Source organism: Leuciscus leuciscus (assembly GCF_965113295.1).
Source record: "Leuciscus leuciscus genome assembly, chromosome: 4".
Taxonomy (NCBI): Eukaryota; Metazoa; Chordata; class Actinopteri; order Cypriniformes; family Leuciscidae; genus Leuciscus; species Leuciscus leuciscus.
Window position 1 is genome coordinate 912,092 of NC_138728.1, and position 20,000 is coordinate 932,091.

The following is a 20,000-nucleotide window of genomic DNA, read 5'->3' on the forward strand; positions in this document are numbered from 1 at the left end:
TTCTCTTCAGTGTGTGTTCTCTTCAGTGTGTGTTCTCTTCAGTGTGTGTTCTCTTCAGTGTGTGTGTTCTCTTCAGTGTGTGTGTTCTCTTCAGTGTGTGTGTTCTCTTCAGTGTGTGTTCTCTTCAGTGTGTGTGTTCTCTTCAGTGTGTGTTCTGCATTCAGTGTGTGTGTTCTCTTCAGTGTGTGTTCTCTTCAGTGTGTGTTCTCTTCAGTGTGTGTTCTCTTCAGTGTGTGTTCTGCATTCAGTGTGTGTGTTCTCTTCAGTGTGTGTTCTCTTCAGTGTGTGTTCTCTTCAGTGTGTGTGTTCTCTTCAGTGTGTGTGTTCTCTTCAGTGTGTGTGTTCTCTTCAGTGTGTGTGTTCTCTTCAGTGTGTGTTCTCTTCAGTGTGTGTTCTCTTCAGTGTGTGTGTTCTGCATTCAGTGTGTGTTCTCTTCAGTGTGTGTGTTCTGCATTCAGTGTGTGTGTTCTCTTCAGTGTGTGTTCTCTTCAGTGTGTGTGTTCTCTTCAGTGTGTGTTCTCTTCAGTGTGTGTTCTCTTCAGTGTGTGTTCTGCATTCAGTCTGGAAATGCGTAGAATCGCACAGAGAAGTTGAAGTTCAAATGCTGTGAATTGAGAAGATCTTCAGACGACACTGGATAAAAGGAAAACTTCTATCCTTTTTTTTTATTTTTTATAATGAATTGCTTTGCAGAGGCAAAGCATTGGCAATACTTTATTTTACAGCGTCATTGTTACAAATGTTACATGTAGTTATTGTAGCAATAACTATAAATCATGCAAAATTACGTGCAATTAACCCTAAACCAAACCCTAATCCTACATGTTAATTATTATTACTCAGGATTTAACATTGCATCTAAATCTGAACTGACCGTATCATTTAAACATTAATTATAGGCGATATGAAATATCTGTCTATTATAAAAATACTCGAAACTCTTACATGATCATTTAAGAGATCCTTTTTGCTTTTTATACACTTGGTTAGTATTAAAGGCTTTATTGTTATTGTCGAGTTCGTCAGTTTGTCTTCTCTCGCGCGCGCGCACTCAGAAACTCTGACCAATGAGCGCGTGAGTGACGGTGAGACTGGACAGCTCGAGCCCGTTTCAGACACACACACACACACACACACACCCGGTGCCTGATGATGAACTCATGTAGTGAAGATTCCAAGCCGTATAGAATAGAATAGAATAGAATAGAATAGAATAGAATAGAATAGAATAGAATAGAATAGAATAGATGGACGGTCTGCGAATGTTGTGGAAATATTGATCTCAAACAAAAGCTGGTGAGTATACGTCAATGTTAATATGTTTTACTGTGGAATAATAATAATACAATTAAATAGGCCTACTTTAGCATTTTGAGTGATCATAATTAGAAGATTTAAATGCTAGTTTTGATACAGTAAGATCTGTAACTGTACCGCGTGTCTGTAACCAGTAATACATGAATTACGCGGAATATTATTCAATTCAATTCAATTCACATTTATCAAGTCAGCTTTACAGAAAATGCATGCGTCTACAATTTAGAGTTATGTATTTAATTAATTATGCACATAATTAATCTGCATTTGCGTGTGTTTCTAGCTGGGGAACGGACGCGCATTATAAAGTTTTGCTGCTGTCTGTCTGAGGCCTGCGCGGGTCAGATGCGCGTCCACGCGGCGGTGTGTGTTCCACCTGTCGGATGAGCTCTGCGTGTCTCGCTGGATGGACTGACACACACACGGGATTTTAACTCTATAACGCTGAGATGAAGGAGAAATCAAAGACAGCGGCGAGAACGCGCCGGGAGAAAGAGAACAGCGAGTTTTACGAGCTCGCCAAGATGTTGCCGTTACCGTCCGCGATCACCTCTCAACTGGACAAAGCGTCCATCATCAGACTGACCAGCAGCTACCTGAAGATGAGACTGGTGTTCCCGCAAGGTCAGAGCCGTAACACACATGCACGGAGGGGTTCAGTCCGCGCGCCCAACATAAAGCGTTTAGTTCCATAACATTCCGTTCTCAACAGCGATGCACAATTATTATTATTCACTTTAAGATAAGAAAAAAATCCTCTTTGTTGAGCCAAAAATTGTTACTCTTTCGAATCACTGGGAAAACCCGTTTGGAAACTTTATTTTTAATAATAATTTAAAATAATAAGGAACCATCTTAGGCCGCGCGCTAGATTTCCTCAAGTCCTTCATGATGTTTCAATATGTTCAACATATCAGAGTCAGAGGGAAAATGCTTTGAAAATGATTCCGTTTTGTATTTTTCATCGGCCCTAAATTATGACTATTTATTGGTTTTGAAGTGATCTGTCAGATCTGCATTCAAAACGCTCTAAAAATATGGACTAGCACGAAATTAGTAATTTTCTGTCACAATAACATAAGCTGCATTCACACGATATGTGTTTTTAAAACGTGTATTTTTTGTTTCATTATAGCTTGATTAGGTTACACTTTATTTGTGTATATTGTCTTGTTTTCCAGTGCAAATATTTAAACATTCCTAAAATCAAGATACATTTACAATGTATATACAGTTAATAACTGTACAATTATGCATAATTACACGCAACTAAACCCAAACCAAACCGACAATATTTACGACAATATATTACAACAATATGGTAAGAATACCAGTTTGCAATATCATAAAGCATAACGGGCTGTTATTTTTACAGATACAAATAACTAGAACATTAAATATAGAAAAGCGCGCAGTAAACGGGAGAACACCCGCGCATCGATTTCACTTCACAGGAAATACATCAACTAATGTTCAGATTCTAAATGTTTTCCAGTGTGTTTGAAAATAAAAATACTGTCATTTTCGACACCACCTGATATTTCGGTTGTTTAAACCAGGAAAATAAGACATAAGAAAGGTTCTCGATATTAGACTTTGAACCAGTTTTTTTTTTTTTTTATGGTATCTGATTATTTTTAGGAGTGTGAAAGTCACTGACCGTGAGCCTGAAGATAGATGGATGGATAGATAGATAGATAGATAGATAGATAGATAGATAGATAGACAGACAGACAGAGAGAGAGAGAGAGAGAGAGAGAGAGAGAGAGAGAGAGAGAGAGAGAGAGAGAGAGAGAGAGAGAGAGAGAGAGAGAGAGAGTGTGTGTGTTTGTGAGAGGATGAGTTGCCCTGATCTCTCGCGGTCACGAGCGTGCCTGCGCACTCTGCGCGCTCATTACACCGGGCGCGCGTGAGGCTGTCTGGACTCCGCGAGCACGAGTCACTTAAGAAACAGATGAAATTATAATTGACTTCTTTCTTTGAAGCGATATCTGTGAGAAACATCATTTTCATTAATTAAGCAGCTTATTTTACAGCGATGCCAACACAATTATCAACGTGAAATATGGTAATTAAAGCATTTTATTTTGGGTGGAAATGTTCGAAGTGTTCGTCACACCGTAATGTTGTTTACATTTACCCAAATCTGTGGAGAATAAATGTTTGATCAGAGACCCCGCAAAGTCAGATAGCCTAATAAGATTAGTAAAATCAAATGACAACAAACTTTAAAAACTCGTATAAATAAAAGCACTCAGTCAAACACACTTCATGTTGTGTCCTGCGTTATTATTATATTTCTGTGGCTGCGATCTAATAAACACAATATCTTCACGCTGCCTTTTCACTTTCATATTTATCAGCTTTGGGAAAATACAAATGTGGAGGAAACGCAAACTGAATAAAATCCACTCAAGGCCAACATGTAGCCAATAATAATAGTAGTAAAATAATATACCGTAATAATGTATTCTAATTGCAATAGATTTATTAGGCTAACATTCGTTCTACATTTTCTGTAAAAAAAAGAAAAGAAAAGAAAATCTGTTTTTTTTTTGTTTTTGTTTTTTACATTTGGTCCCAATATATAACTCACCACAATGTGCGAATAATTACACTAATGGATCAATTCAGAAACCGGGCAAGAGTCCAGCAGTGTGTGTGTGTGTGTGTGAAAGAGAGAGTGTGTGTGTGTGTGTGTGTGTGTGTGTGTGTGTGTGTGTGTGTGTGTGTGTGTGTGTGTGTGTGAAAGAGAGAGTGCGTGTATGTGTGTGTTTGCGTGCGTGCGATCGTGTGTGTGTGTGTGTGTGTGTGTGTAGGTCTACACGTGGCATATCCAGGCTTGTGTGTATTAACATGTCAGTCACGTGATTTGCGCGTGTTTGCGGCGGATGTCCGTGATTTGCTTTCCCGACAGCACTGTTTGTTCACGAGCTTAGATTCACTCACACTATCGATAAAATTACTCTCTCTCTCTCTCTCTCTCTCTCTCGCGCGCGCGCCCACACACACACACACACACACACACACACACACACACACACACACACACACACACACACACACACACACACAGCTAAGAATATTATAATAAGGATTATAAGTATATACATTATCCAATTACAGATAATAACAATACAATTATTATTATGATATTTTATAAAATATTATAAAAGGCTTGAATTAAAAACAGATTCAATTATAGCTGAATGTAAACATGTAAGTTGAATATGAAATATACCAAAGTGCACAAAAACCGCTAAAGACTCCAGTCGTGTGATTATGGGTTATTGATGAAGGTGTGTGTGTTGGTGTCTGTAGTTATTGATGAAGGTGTGTGTGTTGATGTCTGTAGTTATTGATGAAGATGTGTGTGTTGATGTCTGTAGTTATTGATGAAGGTGTGTGTGTTGGTGTCTGTAGTTATTGATGAAGGTGTGTGTGTTGATGTCTGTAGTTATTGATGAAGGTGTGTGTGTTGATGTCTGTAGTTATGAAGGTGTGTGTGTTGGTGTCTGTAGTTATTGATGAAGGTGTGTGTGTTGGTGTCTATAGTTAATGATGAAGGTGTGTGTGTGTTGTCTGTAGTTATTGATGAAGGTGTGTGTGTTGATGTCTGTAGTTATTGATGAAGGTGTGTGTGTTGGTGTCTGTAGTTATTGATGAAGGTGTATGTGTTGATGTCTGTAGTTATGAAGGTGTGTGTGTTGGTGTCTGTAGTTATTGATGAAGGTGTGTGTGTTGGTGTCTGTAGCAGTGGCGCAAAAAGTGGGTATGCGCTATATGCGGCGCATAGGGGCGCAGCACTAGGGGGGCGCCAAAGCGATGGTAAAAAAAAATTGTTGCTGCATACCATAGACAGTATAAGAAGCTGCATACCCCCAGAGAAAGTCTAATGAGGGGAGAAGTGCCACTCAATAAACTTCTGGTTGCAGTTCCACTCTTGTTCCATATGAGGGCGCTCACAGGACGAGTGCAGAATGAATGGAGGTCTATGGCGCTATACCCATCAAAATCCACTTTTCTCAGGATATCATTTGTCTAGTAATTTGAATGTTGCATTCGAAAGGGGATGCAAAGAAATTACACATTGCTTGGTGTTAGATTTTTTAGAGTCACTTATTTGTTTTAAAAAGTCTTTCAAAATGTCAATGACGTCATACACATCATACGACCAGAGATCCTGCTTTACGGCAATCCTTCAGTCACTTTGGTGCTTTCGCGCTCTGCACTTTCTTTTCTCTCGAGGCATCGACAACACAGCTGACACAGGTAAATACACATGCTAGAAGAGTTTTTGTTTTGTTTGTTTCTGGTCCCGCTTCGGATGCCACGATGCCATCAAGCGGTATCTCTGGTCGTAATCAGTCCTTCATTGACCAATCATTGTTCATTAGCAGAATGCTAGCGTGTTATGGGCAACAACAACTCAACCTGTAAGAAATCGAAAGGACATAAGTACTCGTTCATTCAACTTTCGACCTATAACCCATGTTGAACTTGCAAAACCTACAATCAAATCTGAGATTTCTCAACGGCAATCGGGTGAAAGAGACAAATTTAGCCGTCTAGCCCCATTGACTCCCATTCATTTTGCACTCATGGCGAGCGCCCCCGGTGGAACTCTGGTGGAACTACAACCAATAGGACTTAATAGGGCGTTGGAGTGAACAGGCTTTCCGTAGACGGGGTTTGATACCCCTCTGACACTGGGTAGTTGCGCCCCTGGTCTGTAGTTACTGATGAAGGTGTGTGTGTTGATGTCTGTAGTTATTGATGAAGGTGTGTTGGTGTCTGTAGTTATTGATGAAGGTGTGTGTGGTGTGGCGCAATGGATAAGACACATGCCTTTGGTGTGAGAGACCCGGGTTCGAATCCACTGTGAGACACCAATGTGTCCCTGAGCAAGACACTTAACCCCTAGTTGCTCCAGAGGCGTGCGACCTCTGACATATATAGCAATTGTAAGTCGCTTTGGATAAAAAGCGTCAGCTAAATGAATAAATGTAAATGTTGGTGTCTGTAGTTATTGATGAAGGTGTGTGTGTTGATGTCTGTAGTTACTGATGAAGGTGTGTGTGTGTAGTTATTGATGAAGGTGTGTGTGTTGGTGTCTGTAGTTACTGATGAAGGTGTGTGTGTTGGTGTCTGTAGTTATTGATGAAGGTGTGTGTGTTGATGTCTGTAGTTACTGATGAAGGTGTGTGTGTAGTTATTGATGAAGGTGTGTGTGTTGATGTCTGTAGTTACTGATGAAGGTGTGTGTGTTGGTGTCTGTAGTTATTAATGAAGGTGTGTGTGTTGGTGTCTGTAGTTATTGATGAAGGTGTGTGTGTTGATGTCTGTAGTTATTGATGAAGGTGTGTGTGTTGGTGTCTGTAGTTATTGATGAAGGTGTGTGTGTTGATGTCTGTAGTTACTGATGAAGGTGTGTGTGTAGTTATTGATGAAGGTGTGTGTGTTGATGTCTGTAGTTACTGATGAAGGTGTGTGTGTTGGTGTCTGTAGTTATTGATGAAGGTGTGTGTGTTGATGATGAAGGTGTGTGTGTTGATGTCTGTAGTTATTGATGAAGGTGTGTGTGTTGATGTATGTAGTTATTGATGAAGGTGTGTGTGTTGATGTCTGTAGTTATTGATGAAGGTGTGTGTGTTGATGTCTGTAGTTATTGATGAAGGTGTGTGTGTTGATGTCTGTAGTTATTGATGAAGGTGTGTGTGTTGATGTCTGTAGTTATTGATGAAGGTGTGTGTGTTGATGTCTGTAGTTATTGATGAAGGTGTGTGTGTTGGTGTCTGTAGTAAATGATGAAGGTGTGTGTGTGTTGATGTCTGTAGTTATTGATGAAGGTGTGTGTGTTGATGTCTGTAGTTATTGATGAAGGTGTGTGTGTTGATGTCTGTAGTTATTGATGAAGGTGTGTGTTGGTGTCTGTAGTAAATGATGAAGGTGTGTGTGTTGATGTCTGTAGTTATTGATGAAGGTGTGTGTGTTGATGTCTGTAGTTATTGATGAAGGTGTGTGTTGATGTCTGTAGTTATTGATGAAGGTGTGTGTGTGTGTGTGTGTGTTGGTGTCTGTAGTTATTGATGAAGGTGTGTGTGTTGGTGTCTGTAGTAAATGATGAAGGTGTGTGTGTGTTGATGTCTGTAGTTATTGATGAAGGTGTGTGTGTTGGTGTCTGTAGTTATTGATGAAGGTGTGTGTGTTGGTGTCTGTAGTTATTGATGAAGGTGTGTGTGTTGATGTCTGTAGTTATTGATGAAGGTGTATGTGTTGGTGTCTGTAGTTATTGATGAAGGTGTGTGTGTTTGTGTTTGATGAAGGTGTGTGTGTTGATGTCTGTAGTTATTGATGAAGGTGTGTGTGTTGGTGTCTGTAGTTATTGATGAAGGTTTGTGTGTTGGTGTCTGTAGTTATTGATGAAGGTGTGTGTGTGTTGGTGTCTGTAGTTATTGATGAAGGTGTGTGTGTTGGTGTCTGTAGTTATTGATGAAGGTGTGTGTGTTGTCTGTAGTTATTGATGAAGGTGTATGTGTTGTCTGTAGTTATTGATTAAGGTGTATGTGTTGGTGTCTGTAGTTATTGATGAAGGTGTGTGTGTTTGTGTTTGATGAAGGTGTGTGTGTTGATGTCTGTAGTTACTGATGAAGGTGTCTGTGTGTGTGTGTTGATGTCTGTAGATATTGATGAAGGTGTGTGTGTTGGTGTCTGTAGTTATTGATGAAGGTTTGTGTGTTGGTGTCTGTAGTTATTGATGAAGGTGTGTGTGTTGGTGTCTGTAGTTATTGATGAAGGTGTGTGTGTTGGTGTCTGTAGTTATTGATGAAGGTGTGTGTGTTGGTGTCTGTAGTTATTGATGAAGGTGTGTGTGTTGGTGTCTGTAGTTATTGATGAAGGTTTGTGTGTTGGTGTCTGTAGTTATTGATGAAGGTGTGTGTGTTGATGTCTGTAGTTATTGATGAAGGTGTGTGTGTTGGTGTCTGTAGTTATTGATGAAGGTGTGTGTGTTGGTGTCTGTAGTAAATGATGAAGGTGTGTGTGTTGGTGTCTGTAGTTATTGATGAAGGTTTGTGTGTTGATGTCTGTAGTTATTGATGAAGGTGTGTGTGTTGATGTCTGTAGTTATTGATGAAGGTGTGTGTGTTGGTGTCTGTAGTTATTGATGAAGGTGTGTGTGTTGATGTCTGTAGTTATTGATGAAGGTGTGTGTGTTGGTGTCTGTAGTTATTGATGAAGGTGTGTGTGTTGATTTCTGTAGTTATTGATGAAGGTGTGTGTGTTGGTGTCTGTAGTTATTGATGAAGGTGTGTGTGTTGGTGTCTGTAGTAAATGATGAAGGTGTGTGTGTTGGTGTCTGTAGTTATTGATGAAGGTTTGTGTGTTGATGTCTGTAGTTATTGATGAAGGTGTGTGTGTTGATGTCTGTAGTTATTGATGAAGGTGTGTGTGTTGGTGTCTGTAGTTATTGATGAAGGTGTGTGTGTTGATGTCTGTAGTTATTGATGAAGGTGTGTGTGTTGGTGTCTGTAGTTATTGATGAAGGTGTGTGTGTTGATGTCTGTAGTTATTGATGAAGGTGTGTGTGTTGATGTCTGTAGTTATTGATGAAGGTGTGTGTGTTGGTGTCTGTAGTTATTGATGAAGGTGTGTGTGTTGATGTCTGTAGTTATTGATGAAGGTGTGTGTGTTGGTGTCTGTAGTTATTGATGAAGGTTTGTGTGTTGATGTCTGTAGTTATTGATGAAGGTGTGTGTGTTGGTGTCTGTAGTTATTGATGAAGGTTTGTGTGTTGATGTCTGTAGTTATTGATGAAGGTGTGTGTGTTGATGTCTGTAGTTATTGATGAAGGTGTGTGTGTTGGTGTCTGTAGTTATTGATGAAGGTGTGTGTGTTGGTGTCTGTAGTTATTGATGAAGGTGTGTGTGTTGATGTCTGTAGTTATTGATGAAGGTGTGTGTGTTGGTGTCTGTAGTTATTGATGAAGGTGTGTGTTGGTGTCTGTAGTTATTGATGAAGGTGTGTGTGTTGGTGTCTGTAGTAAATGATGAAGGTGTGTGTGTTGATGTCTGTAGTTATTGATGAAGGTGTGTGTGTTGATGTCTGTAGTTATTGATGAAGGTGTGTGTTGATGTCTGTAGTTATTGGTGAAGGTGTGTGTGTGTGTTGGTGTCTGTAGTTATTGATGAAGGTGTGTGTGTTGGTGTCTGTAGTAAATGATGAAGGTGTGTGTGTGTTGATGTCTGTAGTTATTGATGAAGGTGTGTGTGTTGGTGTCTGTAGTTATTGATGAAGGTGTGTGTGTTGGTGTCTAGTTATCGATGAAGGTGTGTGTGTTGGTGTCTGTAGTTATTGATGAAGGTGTGTGTGTTGGTGTCTGTAGTTATTGATGAAGGTGTGTGTGTTGTCTGTAGTTATTGATGAAGGTGTGTGTGTTGTCTGTAGTTATTGATGAAGGTGTATGTGTTGGTGTCTGTAGTTATTGATGAAGGTGTGTGTGTTTGTGTTTGATGAAGGTGTTTGTGTTGATGTCTGTAGTTACTGATGAAGGTGTGTGTGTGTGTGTTGATGTCTGTAGATATTGATGAAGGTGTGTGTGTTGGTGTCTGTAGTTATTGATGAAGGTTTGTGTGTTGATGTCTGTAGTTATTGATGAAGGTGTGTGTGTTGGTGTCTTTAGTTATTGATGAAGGTGTGTGTGTTGGTGTCTGTAGTTATTGATGAAGGTGTGTGTGTTGATGTCTGTAGTTATTGATGAAGGTGTGTGTGTTGATGTCTGTAGTTATTGATGAAGGTGTGTGTGTTGGTGTCTGTAGTTATTGATGAAGGTGTGTGTGTTGATGTCTGTAGTTATTGATGAAGGTGTGTGTGTTGGTGTCTGTAGTTATTGATGAAGGTTTGTGTGTTGATGTCTGTAGTTATTGATGAAGGTGTGTGTGTTGGTGTCTGTAGTTATTGATGAAGGTGTGTGTGTTGATGTCTGTAGTTATTGATGAAGGTGTGTGTGTTGATGTCTGTAGTTATTGATGAAGGTGTGTGTGTTGGTGTCTGTAGTTATTGATGAAGGTGTGTGTGTTGGTGTCTGTAGTTATTGATGAAGGTGTGTGTGTTGATGTCTGTAGTTATTGATGAAGGTGTGTGTGTTGGTGTCTGTAGTTATTGATGAAGGTGTGTGTTGGTGTCTGTAGTTATTGATGAAGGTGTGTGTGTTGGTGTCTGTAGTAAATGATGAAGGTGTGTGTGTTGATGTCTGTAGTTATTGATGAAGGTGTGTGTGTTGATGTCTGTAGTTATTGATGAAGGTGTGTGTTGATGTCTGTAGTTATTGGTGAAGGTGTGTGTGTGTGTTGGTGTCTGTAGTTATTGATGAAGGTGTGTGTGTTGGTGTCTGTAGTAAATGATGAAGGTGTGTGTGTGTTGATGTCTGTAGTTATTGATGAAGGTGTGTGTGTTGGTGTCTGTAGTTATTGATGAAGGTGTGTGTGTTGGTGTCTGTAGTTATCGATGAAGGTGTGTGTGTTGGTGTCTGTAGTTATTGATGAAGGTGTGTGTGTTGGTGTCTGTAGTTATTGATGAAGGTGTGTGTGTTGTCTGTAGTTATTGATGAAGGTGTGTGTGTTGTCTGTAGTTATTGATGAAGGTGTGTGTGTTGTCTGTAGTTATTGATGAAGGTGTATGTGTTGGTGTCTGTAGTTATTGATGAAGGTGTGTGTGTTTGTGTTTGATGAAGGTGTGTGTGTTGATGTCTGTAGTTACTGATGAAGGTGTGTGTGTGTGTTGATGTCTGTAGATATTGATGAAGGTGTGTGTGTTGGTGTCTGTAGTTATTGATGAAGGTTTGTGTGTTGGTGTCTGTAGTTATTGATGAAGGTGTGTGTGTTGATGTCTGTAGTTATTGATGAAGGTGTGTGTGTTGATGTTGATGTCTGTAGTTATTGATGAAGGTGTGTATGTTGATGTCTGTAGTTATTGATGAAGGTGTGTGTGTTGATGTCTGTAGTTATTGATGAAGGTGTGTGTGTAGTTATTGATGAAGGTGTGTGTGTTGATGTCTGTAGTTATTGATGAAGGTGTGTGTGTTGATTATGAGGGTGTGTGTGTTGGTGTGTGTAGGTTTGGGGGAAGTGTGTGTGTTGATGTCTGTAGTTATTGATGAAGGTGTGTGTGTTTGTGCCTGTAGTTATTGATGAAGGTGTGTGTGTTGATGTCTGTAGTTATTGATGAAGGTGTGTGTGTGTTGGTGTGTGTAGGTTTGGGGGAAGTGTGTGTGTTGATGTTATTGATGAGGGTGTGTGTGTGTGTTGGTGTGTGTAGGTTTGGGGGAAGTGTGTGTGTTGTGTTGATGTTATTGATGAGGGTGTGTGTGTGTTGGTGTGTGTAGGTTTGGGGGAAGTGTGTGTGTTGATGTTATTGATGAGGGTGTGTGTGTGTTGGTGTGTGTAGGTTTGGGCGAAGTGTGTGTGTTGATGTTATTGATGAGGGTGTGTGTGTTGGTGTGTGTAGGTTTGGGGGAAGTGTGTGTGTTGATGTTATTGATGAGGGTGTGTGTGTGTTGGTGTGTGTAGGTTTGGGGGAAGTGTGGGGTCGAGCCAGATCTGCAGATAACACTGCGCAAGAGCTCGGATCGCATTTACTCCAGGTAATAATCAGCAAGATGCTCCAGGTAATATTACGACTTTTTTTATTATTATCATCGGCTTTAATAATTGAGAAATATTGCAGGAAATGTTTTACATGTAAATAATAACAACAGTTACACTTTTTTAAGGTATCATTGTTACATTGTAACTATATGAGTAATATTAATCAACTACATGTACTTACTATAGGGTTAGGGTTTGGTTGAGGGTTAGTTGCATGTAATTATGCATGATTTACTGTTATTACTATGGTAAGTACATGTAGCATACAGTATGTAACAAGGACACTGTAAAACACGCATGCCTGGTTCTCAGTGTCTAACGAAGCTTCTTCGCAGATTGTTGTGTGTTTCTGTCATGACCTGTCTGATGTTCTTGATCTGCAGACGTTAGACGGGTTTATATTTGTAGTTGCTGCTGACGGAAAGATCATGTATATTTCTGAGACGGCGTCGGTTCATCTGGGACTCTCACAGGTGAAGAACACACTAACATCTGATGGCTGCCATGCTTCATATATGTGTGTGTGTGTGTGTGTGTGTGTGTGTGTGTGTGTGTGACCCTGGATCACGTCACCAGTCTCGAGTCACACGGGTATATCTGTGGCAATAGCCAAGTATACATTATATGGGTCAAAATTATAGATTTTTCTTTTATGCCAAAAATCATTAGGATATTAAGAAAAGATCATGTTCCATGAAGATATTTGGTAAATTTCCTACCGTAAATATATAAAACATTTAGTTTTGTGAGTGAATGCAGCACAACCGCCAACATAAATGAACAACTTTAATGGAGATTTTCTCAATGTTTTGATTGTTTTACACCCTCAGATTCCAGATTTTCAATAGTTGTATCTCGACCAAATATTGTCATATCCTAACAAACCATACATCAATGGAAAGATTATTTATTCAGCTTTCAGATGATGTATTAATCTCAATTGAAAAAAATGTACCCTTGTGACTGGTTTTGTGGTCCAGGGTCATATATATATAGCACTGGAGGATTATGTGTTTGTTCGGAGCTGTGGCACCATGGACGCTTGTTTCCGCCACAATAAAATAATTGTAAAAGATAATTGCGAATTTTTATCTCACAATTGCTCCAGTAGAATTACAGAAGTCCTTTCACACAGGTAGAGTTGACGGGAAACAGTATTTATGAATATGTTCATCCGGCCGATCATGACGAGATGGCGGCGGTCCTGACGCCACAACCGTCGTATCACACACACTTCGCCCAAGGTAAGAGATCACACTCGGTTTGCACATTCACTCTATCTAGAACAACAGAGTAATTCCCACACATTTCTAATTGGTCGATGTCTTGTTATGGAGGCGGGCATATGCAAATGAATTAGCCCATGTCCCTCGTGTTTTTGAGCTTGATTAAATACTGCTGTGTTTATAATGAAGAGGACGTTTTAAGCTCTGAAACTTGCAGAATCTTTTAATGGTATAAACACTTATTATATGTCAAAAGATCACGGAAAATTTTATTTCTCATGTCATGACTCCTTTTATACTGTTATAAGACCATTCTATATATGTTATTTAAACATTGTTTTATCTTAAAGTCCTCCTGTCGTCAATCATTTTATTCCTTTACTTTAACATTTAGTGAAGGTTTATGGGAGCGTTTCCTGATAACCCGAACCCTTATCCGGAAAACCAAAACCCAGTCAATAAATATGAATTTCCTCATTTTAGAGTACGAAGTTGAGCGATCGTTCTTCTTGAGGATGAAATGTGTTTTGGCCAAACGTAACGCCGGGCTCACGAGTGGAGGATATAAGGTACAGTTTTATTAATATTTTGAGTTAGGTTTTAGTTAGACGCTGCATTATGTAACACTAATGGACACTAACAGAGTTGACCTTTGACCCTCAGGTGATCCACTGCAGTGGGTATCTGAAGATCCGGCCGTTCGGTCTGGACTCGTCTCTGTTCGACGGCTGTTATCAGAACGTGGGTCTGGTGGCGGTCGGACACACTTTACCGCCCAGCGCCGTCACCGAGATCAAGCTTCACAGCAACATGTTCATGTTTCGGGCCAGTCTGGATATGAAGCTCATCTTCCTGGACTCGAGGTAATATACAGGACACACACCGTTACACCGGTAAAAATCAGTGTTTCTGTCTTGTTTTCCAGTGCAAATATCAAAACATTCTCAAATCAAAATGAATTTACTTTTTCTGGAATGTTTCATTTGGATGTGCGTTTTTAAATGTAACGTTTTTTAAATGTAATTAAAAAAAAAAAAAAAAACTTTTTTAAATGTAACGGTTTTTAAATGTAACGTTTTTCAAATGTAACGTTTTTTTAAATGTTTCTACTTGTTTCAGAACGTTCAGATTCAAAAGTAACGTTCCATAATGTTTGAAGAATGATACAATGTTACTGTTCCCTAAACGTTCAAGAAAAAAAATTCTTGCGATATATTTTTGTTAGCTTGTAAAGTTTTGTTTTCTGAAAAATGCATCAAAATGAAGTGAGTTTGTGTTTCAAACAAGAGCAAATATCTGTAAATGGAGTCAGAAAAATAATCCTGTTTTCTCTGTGAATTAAGTTTATATTTCTGACTTCATTGTCAGATATTAGTTCTTGTTTTAAACACAAACTCACTTCATTTTGATGCATTTTCACATCTTAATATCTTCAGTCATTGTTCTTCTCCAGTAACTCTATCTTGATTTAAGAATGTCCAGATATTAGTGCTGGAAAACGAGACAGAAACTCTGAGGAAGAACGTGATTGGTTTCACGGTCAGCGCTGATTCTTGTTGTTCTGTGTCTACAAGGGTTTCAGAGCTGACAGGATATGAACCACAGGACCTGATTGAGAAGACCCTGTATCATCACGTGCACAGCTGTGACAGTTTTCACCTGCGCTGCGCTCATCACCTCCGTGAGTCTTCATAATACAGTAAAACATACTGTAAACGTACTGTTATTCACTTCTAATAAACTACTGTTATTCATATATATATATTGTATATATACATCGCGTCGCAGGATTATTATGTTTGTTCGGAGCATTTGACTGTGGCACTATAGAAGATTGTTTCCGCCACAGAATTAAACATTTGAAAAGATAATTGCGACATTTTATCTCACAATTACAAGTTTACATCTCGCAATTCTGACTTTAATTCATAAGTTTAATGTTTCATACATGTAATCTGTCTGTGTGTGTGTGTGTGTGTGTGTGTGTGTGCAGTGCTTGTGAAAGGACAGGTCACCACTAAGTATTACCGCTTCTTGTCGAAACACGGCGGATGGGTTTGGGTTCAGAGTTACGCCACAATCGTCCACAACAGTCGCTCGTCTCGACCGCACTGCATCGTCAGCGTCAATTACGTCCTCACGTGAGTCCCACGTTCACAACACACACTCCTCACACACACTCCTCACACACACACTCCTCACACACACTCCTCACACACATACCAGTGTCCGGGAATCAAGCACCTGCGGAAAAAGTGGAAAAGCGACAGTATTTCAGGAGATTTCAGTCATTTACTCCATTTGTGGAGATGCATTTAAATTCAAATTTGAATATGCATATATGCAAATGAGATTTGAGAGCTGCAGATTTTTAGTTCATATAAAAGAGCTTAAGTTTTGGCATGAAATGGACGTGTTATGATGTCATGATGAACTCTTATTTTAAGTGCGGGGTCAAACTGAGGTTGTCTGAAACTCACAGTTCAATATCAACATCAGAAATGATGAAAAACCTGCTTCTCATTATACAAACGTACATGTTCCTGATAAGAGCCGAATAAAGGCTGTTTACTGTCTGTCCCAGTCCGCTCAGGGGTTCAGATAGAGGACACAGGGTCAAAGGTCACCAACACAAAACCACAGGTGTGAAATCAACGAGAGACATTTCACAAGTGTTCAGGGGTCAGGGGTCACGACTGCCACAGTTAGTGACATCATCATAATAACATGAGGGCTTACACTTTATAACACTGTTCCTTTATTAATGAATAACTACAGGAACACACGAGTAACGCACTAATAACACTCCAGTAACTACATTAACTAACAACAAACTCTGATTAATGAATTAGTGAGTAATAGCGCTCAGTTAAATGTGGTCGTTTACTATTAGATAATCAATAACTACTATTTTATTCACTATATACTACTATATACAGGTTCATAATTAATAATGTATAATATAAGGTAACGGAAACCCATTAGTAATGACTAAAGTGTTAATAAATTTTTCTAAAGGAACTACTAATTATTAAAAAAAAAGTAAAAAAAAAAAAAAAAAAAAAAAAAATTTTTTTTTTTTTTTTTATAAATTATAAAAAAATAAAAAATTTGATAAATTAATATAAATAATAATAATGTATTTTATAAGGTAGGTAATGGGAACACACTAGTAATGACTCAAGTGTCACCAAATGTGTCCGATGGAAGGAATTACTATTTAAAATTTTACAATAATCTCTAAAGCGCACAATAACTTCAGTCAATATTAGGGAGTTATCATGCTTTTCTCGTTAGATACTGATCCAAATAATGAGTAGTTCATTTAGAAGGATGTAGTTACACTTGAGTCGTTACTAGCGGGTTATGTTACCTTATATTATACATTATGAATTATTCATGTTAATTATGAACCTGTATATAGTAGTTCTCTGGGAGGTATGAAAAATATTAGTTCTTGATTATCTAATAGTGAACTTCCTCATTTAACTGAGCGCTATTACTCACTAATTCATTAATCAGAGTTTGTTGTTAGTTAATGTAGTTACTGGAGTGTTATTAGTGCGTTACTCATGTGTTCCTGTTACTCATTAATGAAGGAACAGTGTTATAAAGTGTTAACACATGAGTGTGTGTGTGTGTGTGTGTGTGTGTGTGTGTGTGTGTGTGTTTAGGGACACTGAATATAAAGGCCTGCTGCTCTCGCTGGACCAGTTGAATCCCAGTAAACCGGCGTTCCCGTACACAAACCATCACGAGCGCGAGGACAAACCTCCGGTGTCCAACAGGAGCAAGATCTCGGTTTCTCCTTACTCACAGGTGTCACACACACTCTCACACACACTCTCACACACTCTCACACACACTCACAGACACTCACACACACTCTCACACACACTCTCACACACTCTCACACACTCTCACACACACTCACAGACACTCACACACACTCTCACACACTCACACACACACTCTCACACACACTCACAGACACTCACACACACTCACACACACACACACTCTCACACACACTCTCACACACACTCACACACTCACAGACACTCACACACACTCTCACACACACTCTCACACTCTCACACACACACACTCTCACACACACTCACACACACTCTCACACACTCACACACTCTCACACACACTCACACACACTCACACACACTCTCACACACACTCACACACTCACACACTCTCACACACTCACACACACTCTCACACACACTCACACACTCACACACACTCTAACACACTCTAACACACTCTCACACTCTCACACACTCACACACTCTCACACACTCACACACACTCACACACTCTCACACACACTCTCACACACTCTCACACACACTCTTACACACTCACACACACTCTCACACACACTCACACACTCTTACACACTCACACACTCTCACACACACTCACACACACTCTTACACACTCACACACACTCACACTCACACACACTCACACACACTCACACACACTCACACACACTCTTACACACTCTTACACACTCTCACACACTGAATAATGTTTGGTTTGACATGGGAGCGCATGTACAGTCAGACCAAAACTTATTCAGACACCATATTATAATTTTAGATTTTTTTTTTTACTGTTGTGTGTTCAGCAGTTCTCGGGTTTCCCGGCGGATCGCTCGGACTCGGATCACGACAGCCAATGGGACGGCAGCCCTCAGACTGACTCCGCCTCCCCGCAGCGAGCGGATCCGGGCGACCCGTCAGAACCGGCGGGAGTTCCGCTGTGTTACGGCCTCTCTCAGGCTGACGTGATGCACATGGCCTCACACACCACACACACACACACACACACGCCGGTGTGTGATCAGGGCGGGCGTTACGGGAGAGAGGGATGGTGGGACGCCTCGCGAGACGGAAGAGTGTTTCATCATGCTCACGGTCAGTCGTGTAAAACATGTGTCACATGATCCTCCAGAGATCTCTCTGATTCTGATTTGTTGATTTGCAACTTTTCTGATAAAAAAAAAAAAACATGATAGTTTTTAGGATTCCTTAATATTGAGAAAGTTCAAATACATTTTTTTATTTAATGTGTCCTTGCTGGGAATCATAATCTTTCATCAAAACAACTTTTACTTGATGTCATGGCCACGTGATAATTGGGGTAAATTGGGACACTTTAGGCATTATTCCCTATAAAGTGATTGATATTGATATTTATATTTAAACTACGGCTGGGCAACGATTAATCGCATCCAAAATAAAAGTTTGTGTTTACATAATATATGTAATATATATATACATGCACATGTGTGTGTATTTATATATATAAAATAACTCTACACAGTACACACACATATATTATGTAAACACAAACTTTTGTCGTCAGAAAATCACAAAATCGTGATTAATCGTTGCACAGCTTTAATATAAACACGTTTTTTTAAATGACCATTTATTCACAACTTTAATTGTAAACAATTACTTAATGCTCTCTCTCTCTCTCTCTCGATCTCTCTCTCTCTCTAAACACAAAACTTCAGAATCATTCACCAGTGAGTTTCAGCACGCAGATATTCACACACACACACACACACGAGAAGCGAGACGAGTGTAAATGAAGGAAGAAGGAGGGACTGTTCTGCTTATTTCAGAACGGATCTGCTGAATCATAAATCAATGGAAAAATGAAGGAAAATCCCGTTTCTGACTCTGATCTCCCGTTACTGTTTACAGCAGAAACACTCGCAGCTCAAATCTCAAGAAAAGGGAACATTTCATTTTGCATGTAGAAAATTAAGTCTATGGATCCCATATCTGCTAGATTAGAAAAAAAAATCTTGCTTTGGAATATTATAATTATGACATAAATCTAAATGAAGACATACTTAGTCAAAATTGTGAGATACTAAATCAATTATGAGATTAAAAAGTTACAATTATGAGAATAAAATTCAAAACTATGACAAAGTCGAAATAATTTTTTCGTCAGTTATGATGTAAAATGTCAAAATTATGAAATTTACATACTAAATCATAATTATAACAAAAAGTAAATTATGAGATAAAAAATGTAAAGTATGACAAAAAAAATTAAATTATGAGATTGACATACTACATAATTATGACATACTAAATCATAATTATGAGATTAAAAATAGTCAAAATTATGGGATGCTAAGTCATCATTATGACATAAAAAGTAGAAATTGAGATAAAGTTGAAATTATGAAATACTTAGTAATTATGAGATACTAAGTCAATTTTGAGATTAAATTATGAGGATCAAATTCAAAACTCTGACCAAAAGTCGAAATTTTGACAGTCACAATTTTGACTTATGTCAGTTATGACATAAATGTCAAAATTATTAGACCATCAAAATTATGAGATACTAAATCAGAATTATAAGATTTAAAAAATGTCCACTATGAGAAAGTCGAAATTATGACACTAAATCATAATTATGAGTTTTTTTTAAAGTATGACAAAAAAATCTAAATTATGACACTGAGATTTGAAATTGACACATTAAGTCACAATTATGAGATACAAAGTACATTTTGATATGACATTTTTTTATTATGAGATAAAAAGTCAAGTGTCATAATTTTTAATCATAATTATTATTTCAAAAAGCATGATTTTTTGGGGGGAAATGGGCTTCCACAGACGTTTTAAAATCTTTCATTTTCATGTCACTTCAGAACATTTCCCCCCGTAATCCTGATGCCTTTGATGTGAGATCTTTCAGATGTTGCCGTATTTGGCTGTACAGTAACGAGAATCTAAAAAGAATCCGACTTACACCGAAT

General features: G+C 38.8%; 1 protein-coding gene across 3 annotated transcripts in view; it reads left to right on the plus strand.

Annotated features, from left to right (window-relative positions):
• The first annotated feature begins 1,120 nt into the window (after nt 1-1,120).
• sim1b (SIM bHLH transcription factor 1b) overlaps nt 1,121-20,000 on the plus strand; it is a 19,921-nt gene continuing 1,041 nt past the window's right edge. The window contains exons 1-11 of one of the 3 annotated variants that reach the window (XM_082166790.1): nt 1,121-1,296; nt 1,601-1,941; nt 11,883-11,980; nt 12,344-12,433; nt 13,096-13,204; nt 13,670-13,755; nt 13,850-14,049; nt 14,761-14,867; nt 15,180-15,327; nt 16,861-17,005; nt 17,838-18,123. In XM_082166790.1, the coding sequence (XP_082022916.1) occupies nt 1,767-1,941; nt 11,883-11,980; nt 12,344-12,433; nt 13,096-13,204; nt 13,670-13,755; nt 13,850-14,049; nt 14,761-14,867; nt 15,180-15,327; nt 16,861-17,005; nt 17,838-18,123 (1,444 nt within the window). In that variant the 5' untranslated portion in view covers nt 1,121-1,296; nt 1,601-1,766. Of the gene's footprint in view, nt 1,297-1,600; nt 1,942-11,882; nt 11,981-12,343; nt 12,434-13,095; nt 13,205-13,669; nt 13,756-13,849; nt 14,050-14,760; nt 14,868-15,179; nt 15,328-16,860; nt 17,006-17,834; nt 18,124-20,000 lie in introns of all 3 variants that reach the window. The other 2 variants (XM_082166791.1, XM_082166789.1) reach the window with 2 other exon arrangements.